Below are 15,889 nucleotides of genomic sequence, written 5' to 3' on the forward strand. Positions count from 1 at the left end.
GCATGGATCATCACACCAGTTTTTAACAATAGATATCACACAAATGGACATCCATTGTTAAAGTAGCACTATCGCAAATACGGCAGTAATAGCCTGAAATATGCAGCCGTAACTATCTGTAGCTACACAAAATATAACGGTGTAGTGCCTGTGGAGCAAATGCAGAATTCTTTTTTGGTTGTCCTTTAAAGAGGACAAGGCTGTTTATATCTGATACGCTGGACCACTGGCCCCATCTAGTGGCCGTACAAAGAATTGGAAATTGGAATTTATTTTTTATTCTGAAATGGCACCAAATTCAGCTAAAAGTGCAGCCTGGAGTTGATTTTCTATTCAAATTGATATAGTACTGGGATGAATGTCACCTAAGCCGACTAAAAGTAACAAAATAAACCAACAGACAATGCATTTACTAAACACATCATCTGCTTTTTTTTTTGGTTTGAAATAAACTGCAACAGCAAAGTGCAGCAACAAGTGTGTGTTGTTGGTTATGAGGACGATTTTAGATTTTAAATGTGTGTTCATCTTTTCTCAAGAGTGTGTTTATTAAGAAATGATCAGGCCAACACAAGAAATGATGATGAGATGTATGTCATCAGTGTAATCAGAGGACCTGTTCTCTACAGAGAAAAGCTCTCATTTACAGTTAACATGACCGTCTTTGTCTGGACCAGATTATATTCACTCTAGGTTTCAAATCTTTAAGAACATATTAGAGAAACAGGACTAATAGGAGGTCTCAGATCAGTGTGGATCTGTCCACCAATCCTGTGGATTATTTCAGTCCTACTTTGCTCTGTCTGTCAGTCTGTCAGGAATGATAAATGTGTCAAGAGATGATTGCCAACACATTTTCCTGACTCCACCTTTACACATAGCACATGTATGTACCCTCCTGTAGTACGGAGGCTAAATGAGTGATGCTCCTACCCTCAACTCTCCTCCATCTCCTTCTGACATTTTGATTTCAGTCAAAAATAACACTTCATACCCTATAAAAACATTTGCTCTAAAAATAACACAACACAAAAATAATTCAAATTTGTTTTGTCTTTTTAATAATTACTGTCAGACAAAGCCCATATGACCATTACATTTATGACAGGTATTCTTACAGTACAAGACAGAACTCAAGGGGATCAGAGCCTGTGGCATAGCCACACCTGACCGCTAAAAAGTAAGACATTCATTGTCATTAGATTGTTCCAACTTTTACAGAGTTCACAAATGTAATTTGCATTTGACTCGTATCAAACACAAGTTTTTCTTGATTACCTAGCAAATTCTAAAGACCTTGATAGAAACAGCGGAGTAGAAAAAAACATTGTATAACAAGCAGAAGAATTCCTGATTTTATCTCAATTTCCTGTCAAGATGCGAGATGTACAATATATTGCTTTCAGGTGCTCAACTCAAAATGGGTACCCCAAGTCTCCCAAAAACACATTCCTCGGTATCGCAGTCTGCCCTTGAACTTGTTTTCCATCTCCTGCATTTAAAACTGCAGGCACAGTGTCTGTGACCTGGGCTCAGACTAGTCTAACTGTTAACGCAGGGGGAGCTGCCATTTAAAGAAGTCACAGGAGCTAAAACAGGAACAATCACAACCATAGGACCAACAGTAATAGCCCCTCCTCAAAAGTGCAGCTTTTCGATCACTCATCTTCAATCAAGTGTCTCAAACCTTTTGCTTCTTTTTGTGGAAGTGAAACATTGAATGACTACAAAACCAAACTAAAACAAAAATGATTCCTGTTCAGTGAGAGCGCGCACACCAAGGCCTCGAGCCTAAGACACAGTATCCAGTCACAGAAGTACGATTGAGGAAAGGAAGTGGTGAAATACAAATGACAGGATGAGTATTAAAAGTTTTCAGAACTGACATTTCACAAGAATTAAAAAAGCTGACCAGGAGGCAACACAGAGTCTGGACTCAAGTCTTCTACCACTACACTCTGACTCTTCATTCAAGTGGATCTATGCGATGATGTTGAAACATGGACCTCCCGTAGTATTTAAAGCATTGAGACCAAATGTACAGTTACATACAAATCGCACAATGTCAACATGATGGCGACAAAATGCTCCAAACTCCAGAATCCATGTTGCCTTTTGAATGTAAAATGCTGTCTCAGGAGAGCGCCTGGTTGTTTCAGACTCAACACATGAGTCGGAGTGTTTTTGAAAAACATGGACACACAACTTGGTGTTCAGCAGGACAGAGTCAAACCTGCTCTCACAGTCTTCAGGCCATTAAACCAATCTACAGGTCCCACAGGGTGGAGAAACACATAGCCTCATTTATGAAAAGATTAGATTTCTTGATTTTTTTTATTTTACATCAGGGGAAATCAATGCATATCCACCAATTGTAATGGTTAAATTACACAATGTACCACCTTTTTTTGTCTGGATTATGCTACGAAAATTATCACCTTGACTCATGATTGTGGATGTCCTACTTCCCTCTGTGATTTTCTTTTGTAAATCATTTGAAAGTGATTGTTTTGATTCATATCTGGGAAAACATCAGAGAACGTTTTCATAAATGCAGCCCTAAGTTGCCACGTGCAGGTCGACATCACAGCGAGAGGCGCCTAGGCAGACCTCTGGGTATAGAAGAGAATATAGGCCTGAGTGTTGCACACCTCCTCCACACTGCAAACCTTCATCTCAGAGTCATTACAGTGGACCCAGAAACCTGAGGGGAAGAAGACACGACAGGTTAGAAGTGCAGCAGAACATCAGGACAGCGCGCACTCGGGTCAACGTCTGGACTCTTGCTCACCTCCTTCTGTGTTGTAGCAGTATGCGGTGTAGTGCCCTGAGCCGAAGCCTTTACCATGATGCATGACCACAGCAGACAGATCGTAGGTGTAGCCTCCTCTGTGGACAGAGTGACCTGAGCCTGTGCAGCAGTATGGTTTGATGTTCAGAACTTGGTCAAAGGCCACATGGACGCCGATTTTCTCTCTGTGGTTCCGCCCTGACCATCTGCCAGACAACAGGGACGAGTTAGTGTCACAAGGATTCAGAGGCCTCGTGATAAAAAGAAATGCTCCTGTGCTGAATGAACAACGTGTCTTTCAGACCTGTTCCAATACTTCAGTAAACACAGGGAGAAAAAAAAGCAGTCAGTGGAGGAACTTGCCTGAAGCGTTTGAGGTGCAACCGTAGAACCTGAGGTAAGCGGTAGATCAGAAGCTGCTTACATGCCTCTGACAGAACTAAGGGTTTGTGGGATGACTTCCGTCTTCTTTCTGGCAAACCATTAAACAGAGACATGTTGAGTTAATCCACACAACAATTCAAATGCATATTACCGATGTTTCATCTTACAGTGTCATACCTGTATGACATCACAGGTCGTACAAGTAAGGAAACAGTTTAATGGCCTCCCTCCTCTGGGTGTAATGACATTACTCCCTACTGTCACCAACAAATGACTCTCCTTCATTCCAATTCTTGAAAACTGGATTTAAATCACGCGTGGACAAACTAAGGCCCGTGGGCCATATGCAGCCCGTTGGTACAAAACAGTCTAAATTATAGCAAAGACCTAGCCTGGGTATACCCATGCTGCCTTGCACGCAAATTTATTCGCTCTGCAAGTCAGCCTGGAAACCATGGACCAATTTTTCCCTCAACGAGGCAGTCAATCACAGAACAGGGGAGGGCAGCAACACGATGACGACACACCGAAGCGACTTTGTTGATAGCTTGTCGATCCAACATGGCGGCAGACGCTTTACCTTTGGATGCAGCATTAGAAGGTGTTTTAAGTAGTTAATGGCGCTTTTCCACTACACTTTCACGGCACGGTTCGGCTCAGTAAAGGTGCTTTTTCACTACAGTTGAGTTCTTCTAGTGCCTCCTCAGCGGGGGCGGGGGCGGCACGGGGGTGATCGTGGAGGCGATCGCGGGGCCGCATTGTCCACCTCTCTTTTTTCAATCCGCTCGTCAGCTCCAAACTCACTCGTCTGCAACTCGTTTACAGACAACAGCGTGGTTTTACACACAGCAACATTTACCTCGGGTGAAGGAATAACAACAGTCTCGATACAGATCAGCTGTCGCTGTTGCCGCTCTGTTTTTGAAATTTCCAGGTTTGATTCTCATGTCGGACGTAGCGCTCGCACTCCTCCAGTGACGACACTCTGGCCAATCAGTGGAAGGCAGTCGGCTGACGTCACGTTTTAGTATCGCTTTGGCTCGCTTGGAACCAGGGCAGAGGAGGTACTAAAAATGGTACCCGGTACCAGGTACTAGGGCTAGTGGAAAAGCAAAAAAAGCTGGCCGTGCCGTGCTAGTGGAAAAGCGCCATTAGACCGCAAGTTTATTTTGAAAAAAGAGCAACGTTTAGCGGTTTTTTCCTCATTGGATTTCTGTCGCTCTACATACGTCATCGGGCACGATTGATACGATTGGCTAAGCTACGCACAGATGCATTTGATAGACATTCGTAGCGCCCAAGAAACAGCTCTGGGCTTTCGTAAACCACGCCTCAAATATGAAAAAATTAACGGGTGGTTCCCAGACTGATCGTTTAGTCTGACATGGAGACAATCGTGAAAGACAAAAAAATTGTGTAGCCTGAACCCGGCTTAAGGGGGGAAAGGAAAATGATGAAAATTTTGGGAAAATGACATGGGGGGGGGTTACTTTGTTGGGGGGGACTACAGGTCTTACACATCCTATTACCTGAAATGACATTTTGCTCTTGCTCTCCTTCAACTTAAAACAGTATTCTCTAAACTTTTTCATTGCTGTTCTTGTCTCTTTCTCCTTCTCTGAGTGGTCATCTTGTGGCGCTGCATCTGTGTCTACAGTCTTTGTTTTGGTGGCTCCCTCCTCTCTCTGGTCTCCTCGCTCTATTTCTTCCAGAGCCCAAATATCTATATGATATTTATGCTTCAGATATAAATGATGCTAAAACTCCACAGCAGTTCAAAAGTATAAAAGCAGGCTGAATATCACAGGATGTCATGTTTCTCTTCTATAAAACACATTCTACATCTCGGAGGCAACGTCTTTCCGCATACGGGCTTCTTCCGTCTTTCAAACGGGAAGGGGGTGTTTCAGGGATGCAAACGGGTCAGGACCAAAAAAGAGAGGAATTAACAAATTAACAACAAATAAGTATTACAATATCACGGAAAAGTCAATTTCCAGTAGTTCAACCCCAACCAAGTATTGAGTGCATATAGATGGACATAGTTTTCAGAAGGCCAACATTTCTATATTAAAAATGCTTAAAAACAAAATTCCTTTGCAATATTTCCATTTTGGAGAAACTGATTTTTAGGTCTTCACTGAATGTTAGTCATAATTATTACTATTAAATTAAACTGAATAAATAAAGACATGGGATGTTTCATTCAGTGTGTAATGGACATATAGGCCTATATAATGTGTTAGTTTCACTTTTTGAATTGAACACATCGCGGAGGCGACGTCTTTCCACTCAGGGCTTCCTTCACCTCTGAAACGGGGCAGAGCTCCGTGGAAACACCTGCCTGATACAGCAACGTAGGGAACCGTGCATGTCCGCGGCCACAGCTCCACATGCACGGGGGAAAAAACGGCGTCGCCGTCGCACCGACTGCACGCGGATACGCGCCGCTTTAGTGAGCGCGCATGTCGCGCGTCCACATTGGAGGTCGGCTGTTATCAGTGTAATCAGAGACAACCATGAATGAGTTCGCCTCAGTTTCACGTGATTGTCACTGTCAGCCTGTTAGAAAAACATTTTACTGACCCCAGCTGAGACGCTGAGACCCCCCCCCCCCCCTCCCAAAAACAAAAACTATTCGGATCTGAACGATTCACACAAGTCACCTAACTGGTCATGAAAAAAGCGAGTTTCGCTTTTCGGCGCGCTGTTTGCATCCCTGGTGTTTGTGCAAGACGCTACATCTGATTGCCCTCCATGGGTGCTGTAACCAAGGTGGTGGCCAAAATCACCTTAGATAGGCAGGAAAACCTTGTGTTAAAGTTGGGCGGACATGTGCCTGTGCTTCACCTGTAAAGACGGCGACGCTGGGACGAGCTGTCAGAGGAGCTCTGCTGTTCCTCTCTCTTTAACCTGGTGTTTGGCTGCACTTTGTGTAAAAAGAGTTTAACATTGGAAGATCTAACCTCCATCTGAGCACCGACCAGCTGAGCCAGAGCACACCAGATGTGGCGCTGCACAGCTGGGGCAGCATGTGTGTTTTGTAACATTGGCAAGAAAAAACCCATCTAACTTTATTCAGTAGGCTACCTGAACTATACAAACAAAGTCGTGTGTGTCATTTAAGTCAGACCGTCTGACGCAGCGCTCCTGTAGTGTGAATCAGTACTAACGTTGGCTTGTTTGAAGTGTGTGCGTGAATTTCCTGCATTATGAGTGCTAGATTTGTTTCAGGTCTTGCTGTGAATTTAGACACATCCCATTTTATTTTGTATACCAATGATTGTTTTAGTAACCATAAGAACAGATTCATTTTAAAGAACGCTGATGATTCTATCATCGTCAGCCTTCTAGAAGGAGAGAACCAGTACCACGGGCCGATTGGAGATGATTCGCTACATGGTGTGATCAATCCTTTCTCATTTTAAATGTATCAAAAACCAAAGATATGATCATCAACTTGAGAAAATTACCTACTAACATCCTTCCACTTTGTTAAAGGTGAGGTCATAGAAATAGTGGATAACTATAAATATCTAGGTATCCATGTCAACAATAAATTGTCAATGCCATCTCTAAAAAGGTCCAACAACGCCTTTTTTTTTTTTTTTAAGGAAAATGTATGCTTTTAATGTTTCCTCCGAAATGATGACGTTATTCTACAGGAGTGTCATACAGTCTGTTTTAACTTTCTGTTTTATTACCTGGTTTGGTAACCTTAACGTGTCTAATCAGAACAGACTTAATAGCCTTGTCAAAATTGCGAGCAAGATCCCCTGGGCCCAACCAGCCCAAACTATCAGAAATCTACAACCCACAAGTCTATACGAAGGCTTACGCCATCTTAGATTGTCCAAACCATCCACTCCAAAGCTCTCACCCTCTGGTCGGCGTTTCAGAGCACCTGCCAGACGCACTAAGAGATATCAGGTTTCTTTTATTCCGTACTACATGTTGTTCAACATGTAGCACCTCCTCTTGCACTTTCCTAAGTAGCACTTTAATCCTTGTGCAATTTATTTTGGCTGCTCGTTACTATATTACACACCCAATTTTCATTGTTACTATATGTTGTTTTGTCGTGTTTGATTACCTTTTACTTTTATTATAACTGTTTACCACTGTCTTTTACTGTACCTGTTATATCTGTATGTAACTCGAATTTTCTCGACTGATTTCGCCCAGGTAACAATAAAATAAACTGAACATCCCATTATAAGCAAAGCTGTATTCGGACATGTTTTAAAACTAAAAGTGTATGTTAAGGCTAAAACAGACTGAACAATCAAAACCTGGTGCATTTTTTATTTTTATGTTTGAATTAATTCAGGACTCATTTTCATTTTTTAGTTGAAACTGTTGGGGGAATACAAACAGACCAGAACTGAGGTCCAACATGTTTCCACAACCTGCTGTCTTTGTGTTGCTGTGTATCCAAAATTGTACTTACTGTTGCAGTGGTTGCAGGCGTAGATGCTGCCTTCAAGAGCCTCCATCTCTGTAAACTTGGACAGCATCTCGGTGAGGGTGCAGCTGCGCTGGTAAGCCGTGGAGCCTGAGCCTTTGTCTATGCTGTGATATCGCTCTGGAAACTCCAAAGACAAATCCCAGAACGGCTCCACTGTGTTGGACTTGTGCTTACAGGACAGGCACGTCACCTGAAGGCAACAGTCAGAGGACAGGATGAGCAGTTAGAGCTCCAATAGGCAGTACGTGTGATGTTGACATGTTGTCCTAGACTACATGGATCTCTAAAGACAATGGAACGATAATAAAGGCGTCACAAGCATGTCATGTTGCTAGATAGAAAACTCAATATTATAAGTCTTTCAGCTTCATTCTTCGCTATTTGGGGAGAATAAGGTTACATTATCATAAAAACCTCAACCGCAGTGACTTAGAATCCATGTTATGTGTGTTTGTGACATTTAAAACTATCAGATCTTCTCATCATGTCTGGTTGTGTTGGCCGTCTCACCTGGCTGAGTAGCTGCCCATGAAAGATGGTGTTAAGGACCTTTAGCACTTGCTTGGATAGCTTCCTCTTTGTGATGGGGATGACTATCCTCCGCTTGGACCCCTCTGTGTCCAGCTCCTGCTGCACCTTGTCCAGCAGCTCACACAGGAACTCCTGGGCGTCCTGTTGGTCATAGCCACGGAAAGCCGGGATGAGGTTCCACACAGAGTGCAGCATGGCGAAGGGAGATACCAGAGACCACCGGCCGGACCACATGACCCTGAAAAGTGTATGCAACTCATGGCACAGAGACATCTGCTGGCGGGTGGAGCAGCGAGACTCCTTGGGCTGGACCAGCTCGGCCGCCTGCGAGGACGGCGGAGCGCTTTCTTTTTTGCCCACGGGCAAATTCCAACAACCTGCCTTCCCCATGCGGCCCAGCGGGCAGCCTGACAGCGCCGTGTTACCGCTGCTGACCACCCCTCCCGTTACCCCCTTCATCCCCTGGGAGTGGTTGGTCTTAGCCAGCAGCTCCTCAGTCTCACACAGGTCCAAAGTGAGAAAACACTCCCTGAATTTCTGCAGGTGGCTCAGCACTTGCAATATTGAGTTCATGTAGCACGTGTTCCCCAAGTTGCGCAGACCGGTGACGCCCGGAGCGCGCCTCCGGCGGGTCACCGCATGAGTGGAGTAATATCTCCTCAGTTTGGTAGCTCGGCCGTTCTGAGGAGCCTTACGGGACAGGGTTAGTAGGGAAGGCTTCTTGGGAGGAGGAGGTAGGCGTTCTGGAGGGTCGCGAAATTTGCGAGGAATGAGTGTGATCGTTGAACGTGGCGCCTGAGTAAGAAGCCTAGCACTCTTTCTGGGAGGTACATTGCCAAGCTCTTCGATGAGTCTCCGTTTGACCTCTTTCTTTTGTCTTCTAGCTTCCTCGAGTTTCTCCTTGTGTTGATTCTGCAGCTCCTGATGTTTGTTGGTCCACATTTGAAACATTTTCCCGAGGAGCGCTTTCCTCCTGTGACGCAAGGCCAGCTGCATGGCGGGCTGAGGACCGCTCTCCCCGAGCCACGGGGTGCACTCCCTACCGGTGGAGGAGCGCAGGGAACGTCTACCCGGGCTCCGGACGGTAGAGAGCGCCCCTCTGAGGAGTTTGAGGTCTCCCTCCGCGTTGTCATTGAGTACATAGTCTCCACAGGCGAAGCAGAAGACGTCCAGCTCACGCACCTCCATGGCCAGTGGGTGGTGTGACTCCTGAAAGTGTTTGAGCGAGTGCTCCTCCATGAAACGTCCACAGGCCACGTGGGAGCACTTGAGGCAGGCCCACACCGAGTCGGTGGTGCTGCAGTCCACACAGTGCCATTTCTGTGGATTGAGGATAGAGTGATCCTGGCCCAGGCGAAGGCGTCCCACGTGCTTACAACGATCCATCTCTCCAGATGCACATGTGGCCTCAGAGATAGGACACACGTCCTGTAGCCGAGCAGCAACTCATTCTGAGTTTAAGAGAATGGATAAAAAGTAAAGATTAAAATCAGCGCTTATTATTCTGTCCGCCACGATTATCAATGTGACCTCTTCAAGTCGATGAAGCTGCAAACACGGCACCATGACAGAAGACTGAAAACGGTATACCTACTGTGAATGTAGTTTGCTTGATCAGGTCGAGGACAAAACATCACAACATCTGCAGAGAAATCAACAGCAACGTTCAGCTGGATCACCCATGTTCATGGTGAGAACCGGCACCGAGAGGAACATGCTGCAAAATCAGGACGAAATCAAATTAATAAAGCATAGCTGCATCTCCTTTACTAACAGTTGTTCAATTATATAACAAGACACGTAAGGCTTTGGTTGTGAAGACTGGTCACCACAAAATGACACGTTTCTCTCTAACAAGGATCCTCAGCATGTAAGAGGCTTTAGAAAACACTCTTTAAAAAACTGTTTTGAAAAGCATATATTCACATTCATATAATATTTCTAAGTGTTTATTAACCATAGATACATACACAGATAACCTGTCCATTGATGAGTGTGGAGCAGAGCATGTGTTTCTTCTCCTCTGTGTTCAAGGGTTTTTTTAGGAGTTGTGTTATAAACTTGACTTCACATTGGATATACTGAGCAAGTGTTAGAATTCACATTTTACATGGTGGTTATTTCGGTGCACTGATTTCTTAGAAAATCTGAAAAACCTCTTGATGTCAGCTGGTGAGGTTGAATCTATGATCACTGAAACACATTAATAACATTACATTAGTACTTACTAGCCCTAACCCCAGACTTGGAGGCAATACTACTGACATGGAGGTGAATGGCTCTGTCCTTTTATGTCAATCCATGTAATTGTCTAACACAGCAGTACCAACGCTGTACTGCCACTTAATGTAGCCTTCTTCTCTTCTCCTTTATATAAATCATCCACTTTTAAATCTATTTGTAATGAAAAGACCCCGTTCACCTGGAAGTCGGTGCAACTGGTTCGTAGTGAGTCGTGTTGCATTGTGCTGTTGACTCGTGCAGTCAACAGTGAACTGTGTGTACTGTGTATTAACGCTGATATTGGTAAATGTTGTTAATATTCCCACAGTCTACGTTACGTGTCGCGTTGTGTGAAAGTTGTGGTGTTGTGTGCTGTGGCTGGCGGCTCCTAACGCCATGCTAAGCTGCTCCACCGTCAGCATGTAGAGGCAGAACAAAGAGCAGTCACAGCCACTCTCCAGGAACATCCAACAACTTTAGTTGGTCTGAAGCAGCTCAGCAGGAAATAAGTTAGCTACCGCCGCTAGCCGCTAGCCCGGGCTGCTCGGCTCGGGGTCGGCGTTGTGCCGAGCCCTCTGCCCGTCTGCTGCTCCATTATTTAGTTTGTTTAACGCAGATGGTTCCCTTGGCTCCAAGTGACCAAAAATTGTGTTGTTAGCTTACCACTGTGGTGGCTAACGTTAGCTACACGGCTAACGCGTTTTTCTGTTTGTTTTTTCCAGGACAATCGAAGTTAACCTAACGCTGTTGTCCGACGCTAACGTTAACCAGCGATGCACGGCTTAGCTCGCTAGCGAACTGCGCCGTTAATCCTCTGAAACTCCCCGGTGACATTCACCACGGACTCGGTTAATGAAGTGGAACGGTGCGTTAACGCCGGGCCTCATCTGTGTCCGTGTATTTGTAATATCTGGTCATGGAAAAAAACAACCTGGGTAACGTTACCATCGCTAACATCCATCCATCCATCCGGTGCGCTCGGAGCTGGTTGTTGTCCTTCTCACAGATTGAACAACCCAACTCCCGATCCGAGCCCAGACCCCGCTGCTCTCATTGGACTGGGGCTGAGCGGCAGCCGGGCGCTCATTGGCGGAGTGGCTGAACAACAGGCAGCAGGATGGACCGTCCGACCGTCCACCCACCGAGGCCACATGGAGCAGGAGCCGAGGCTGGGCTTGGACCGCGAAACCCCGGGCAAACAGACAGCCGAGTTGACCCCTGAGCCTCTGACCCAGTGTCTCCGAAAGCCCGATGTTCACCGACAGTCAGCTGCTGCACTGAGTTAATCTGATAAAAACGCATTACATCCGCACATGCGGATGTAAAGCTTTTAAGCACACAGTATTGGTTGTTTCTGCCGTTCAAGCTGTCATGTGGAGGGGACTTTACTCGGGGCCTCTATGACTGCAAATACTGTGATTAATACACACAGGGTCACGGTGCCGTGTATTAATTCAGAATGAGGATTAATACACTACATGTAAATGCTGTTTAGAAAAATATAACTGCATACAATATAAGAATCAGTGATCGTTAATGGTGCCCCCTTTTTCAGTACGAGTAATGAAAAAAGTTACTTGACTCAAGAAGTCCCGTCACAAAATAATAGTTACACCCGTTAAAGTGTAGAGGACACTTTTTTTTCTGTCCCTCAACTAGTTGGAAAAATGCCGTTTATTTGGGACTAACCAACTCTCTGCCTGTGCGGAGGAATACTAAGTGAATTGGTTAAAACGAAATAGTTACTTTTCCTGGTAAATAGTTACTTTTATAATATAGTAATTCAGTTACTAACTCAGTTACTTTTTGGGGAAGGTAACTACTGGCCTAACTATAATTTATGACTTATTAAAAGTAATGTACCCAACACTGATTATAATAATGCACGCAGTTTTTAAATTGACTTATTCGTGATGTAATCCACACAAATCATCTCAGGTTCTGTCATTGGATCATTGGACATTTGGACCAGCAGTGGTGGTAGAAGTAAAAGTAATGTCATAATGTGAGCATGTAAAAGTATTCATTATGTAGAGTGGTGGCCCATTCCTGAGCTTTACATGTTACTCTTGTGAGTTCTAATTATTATTGCATGAAGATGAAAGCAGCATTTAAAAGACCCTGCACAGCTATGATCTGTCCCCGCAGGTGTTGTCACTTATTTGCCTGATAAGGCATGTCTGGATTGCATGGGCAATGCACTGCATAAAAAGTAAGTCATAGAATAAATGATGGCTGAACTCCATTTAGCTGTCATCATGGCTTAGTGTTACTAGTAGCATTTGTGCTTTTCCTCCTCCAAAAGGGATAATATCTGCTGTGATGTCCTGGTCAGAGGCATGGCCAGGAAATAAAAAAAAGAAGTCAAATTCTCTACCATGACAAAGTCTTCTGAATCAGTGAACTGTGTTCGTGTCCTTCTGATGCAGGCAGAGCCCCTGTATATCATTTTAAAATGTTTTATCCTGTTTAAAAACTCTAAAAACTAATTAAATTCAAGCCTCTAGCCAGAAATGGAAAATTGAATGAGATCAGCTGAAAGAAAAAACAATTACCAGTATATGATTTTACTTTCATCACATGTAACTCTTGAAAGCTTATATCCCCACCAAGAGAATATCTGAAGTAGTGGGATTCTATAGGAATTAACATGTTGGAAACAATAAGGAACAGTGCTTCTGGCTACAAGGTATCTTTAATAAAAAATGTTTTCATCAAATATATAACACCAATGCAACTGAGGCTTTGGTAATGAAAATACACCATGTTGATCAATAGGATCAGAATGAAAATAACATAAACATAACATAATATAAACATAGAAAAATAGATCCATCCATTCCTACTGACAGTTCAACGCACATTACTTCCTTGACTTTGCAACTTCCGCAGTTTGTTAAACAACTCCAGATACTGTGTCATGGTGTCAACACTGTCTGCCGGTGCAAAGAGTCCTTCTGGCTTGGCAGCAAACACAGATGGCAGCTCAGGGACACTGGAGCCAAGAAAAGACTGCATGAACTCCTTCGTGAGATTCCAGCAGTCCCCTGGAACCACACAGGGACAGTACTCCACCTGAGGAGACACAGCGGGAGTTAGAGCAGGTACAGTGGGAAAATGATGGCGTGGCCACTCTGTGAATGAATCAGACTGAGAAGAACACACCTCCACCGATATCCCTCTGGCACTGGAGCTCATCGTTACTGTACCAACTTTTATCAAGAAGTCACAGTAGCGGTATCTGGAACCACGACACTCCACCTTGTGTCCTTTGGCATTCTGAAAGTGGCTTTTTAGCTTCACCATGAGAACATCAAAGTTTGCATCAGCTACAAGGCAGGGTCCACCTTCAAACAGCGCCAGACAGCTCAGGGGGGTTTCAGAGTTGTGCATCACATATAGGAGCTTGGTTGGTTGACCTGTAACAGACAGGACAGACTGACGGTCAGAGGGCTTCATTTGCTGTTAAGATGTTTCAGCAGCACTGACTTGTTATTAACCAGTCAGCAGCATCGGGTAACACCCACACCTTCTTAAACATCAGGACCAACTACCTAAATGTCAAGGACCCCGCATGACATATACACTGTTTCAGCAATAAGGATTTTTCAAATGAAAATCAGCAGGCTTTACAGAAGGTCAGCAATGAAAAAGAGAGAGAGAGGCTTTGTATTGGTTTCACTCAAGCTCATAAACTACCAAGAAGCAGCAGTTGTGATCAGGGCTGCAGCCACTTATTGTTTCATTATCGATTCATTGTTTTATGGCATTATTGTTGTTTTGATGTGTTAAATAGTACACAGTACATATTTTGGATAGATTTTTGATATTTGGGAGGCACTTTTTAATACTTTTACTTTGCCAGTATTAAGACGCTCAAACTACATCATGTTGCTATTTATAACTGTGTAATTGAATTGAACTGAATTGATGCAGAAAACATTTTTTCCCCCCATCAATTCAATGCTTATTTTTTAACTCTGGAATACATTGATTGTGACCACCTCATTTATGATGTCAGGATAAGTTCAAAGGTCTTGGACATTATTGGAAGAAATTACAATATCAAGCTCACATAAAAGTGGCAAGAAATAAAACAACATTAGAAACCACCAAAACATTAGGAATGAATAAAAACGAAAATGAAATAAGGAAATAAGGGATCAGTTAAAACAGGAACATCTGGAAGTAAGGTGTGATGTCATTACACCTATGGATAAACATGGAGAATGTTTTGCAAATTGTTCCAAGTTGCAGGTGCATAATAAGAAAAATTAGATCTTAAAAGTTGTCTTTACCTGCAGAGTGATCCAATCTCCTGAACTATTTATAAATGCCTATTACATCCCCCTTGGGTTATTCTATCAGCTGTGCAAAACAAGAGATTTTTACACTGGTGCAAAAACATTATCTGTTTAAATTTACATCAAAAATGTAACTTATCACTTATTGTTGCAGTAATAAAGCTACTTTTGCATGACATTTTTAGTCATCAGATCAGATCTTAACACCGACGCTTAGATACAGAGAAGATGAAATATTACCGCTGACGTTGCCTGTGGCATGGTACGTCTCACAGTCCACACAGAAGCTGCCCTGCTTCACGGCGCCCAGCTGCTCCAGCTTCTTGTGCAGGATGTCCACTGTCTGCTGCACGCTCTTCCCCTCCGCCACGGGCACCTGGCACACACTGGCGGAAACAGACCGTGAAATACACTATAATGTTGTGATGGACAGGACAGGCAGCGGTTATCAGACCACAGCCTCTGTCACCATCTTCATTGTCATTACAGCGGTGTCGGTTTGGCCGAGCACCGAGAGAACCAAACACACAAACACATGAATGGAGACTGGGACGGAGGAGTGCTGATGACTGTTTGGATCAGGTGGAAAATTATGATTCATTTTTTTCCCTGAAATTTGAAAATGGCAAAAAATCTCATGAAGTAATAACCATCTCACCAAGTGACTCCCATTGATGTTTTTGCCTCCCGTTGCAGTCGAGTGTGTCGGTTTAATACATCCGGGTGAAACAACCTGTTTTCCGGTGAAGTTATGTGTGTTTAAGATTTTTAATGGGCGAATTGACACTCACGGATACAAGTAGCTACATATACTTAGATAGATTATACAATAAACAATATACATATTTATTTAAGTGAAATTAACATGAATTGTGACGTTTATTTATATTCTTGCTCGTTTTTTGCTTTTTGTTTAGGTTTGATGCTGCGTTCATGACAAGTCGGAGCTCGGACCTTTCCGACCTGAAAAACGGTGAAACATCAATAAAAATGCATTTAAATGCCAAAATAGATTAAAACGTTCTCTTTGTAGTGTTTTTTATGCCTACGTGAAGCACTTTGAATGCAAGTTTGTTTGTCTTTGGTCATTCTGGCGTGGTGCGCCTCGAACGTTTTGAAGTCGGAAGTTTTCAACTGGGAAAGTTCCGAGTTCCGACTCGTCTCGAACGCAGCATATGGTTCTACGTC

General features: G+C 43.7%; 2 protein-coding genes across 2 annotated transcripts; both read right to left on the reverse strand.

Annotated features, from left to right (window-relative positions):
- Positions 1 to 1,109: 1,109 nt before the first annotated feature.
- Positions 1,110 to 11,635, reverse strand: usp49 (ubiquitin specific peptidase 49). The gene is made up of 7 exons (XM_083971646.1): positions 11,343 to 11,635; positions 9,769 to 9,891; positions 8,154 to 9,625; positions 7,626 to 7,833; positions 3,155 to 3,263; positions 2,792 to 2,997; positions 1,110 to 2,704 (listed from the first exon to the last, which is right to left on the reverse strand). Exons 3-7 carry the CDS (start codon positions 9,558 to 9,560, stop codon positions 2,601 to 2,603), a joined length of 2,034 nt encoding a protein of 677 aa, XP_083827772.1. The 5' UTR covers positions 9,561 to 9,625; positions 9,769 to 9,891; positions 11,343 to 11,635; the 3' UTR covers positions 1,110 to 2,600.
- Positions 11,636 to 13,193: 1,558 nt separating this feature from the next.
- med20 (mediator complex subunit 20) lies at positions 13,194 to 15,400 on the reverse strand. Its single transcript, XM_083972075.1, has 4 exons — positions 15,360 to 15,400; positions 14,942 to 15,087; positions 13,563 to 13,816; positions 13,194 to 13,472 (listed from the first exon to the last, which is right to left on the reverse strand). Exons 1-4 carry the CDS (start codon positions 15,371 to 15,373, stop codon positions 13,251 to 13,253), a joined length of 636 nt encoding a protein of 211 aa, XP_083828201.1. The 5' UTR covers positions 15,374 to 15,400; the 3' UTR covers positions 13,194 to 13,250.
- Positions 15,401 to 15,889: the final 489 nt, after the last annotated feature.

The sequence above is a fragment of the Trachurus trachurus genome (assembly GCF_905171665.1).
Source record: "Trachurus trachurus genome assembly, chromosome: 5".
NCBI classification, from domain to species: Eukaryota; Metazoa; Chordata; class Actinopteri; order Carangiformes; family Carangidae; genus Trachurus; species Trachurus trachurus.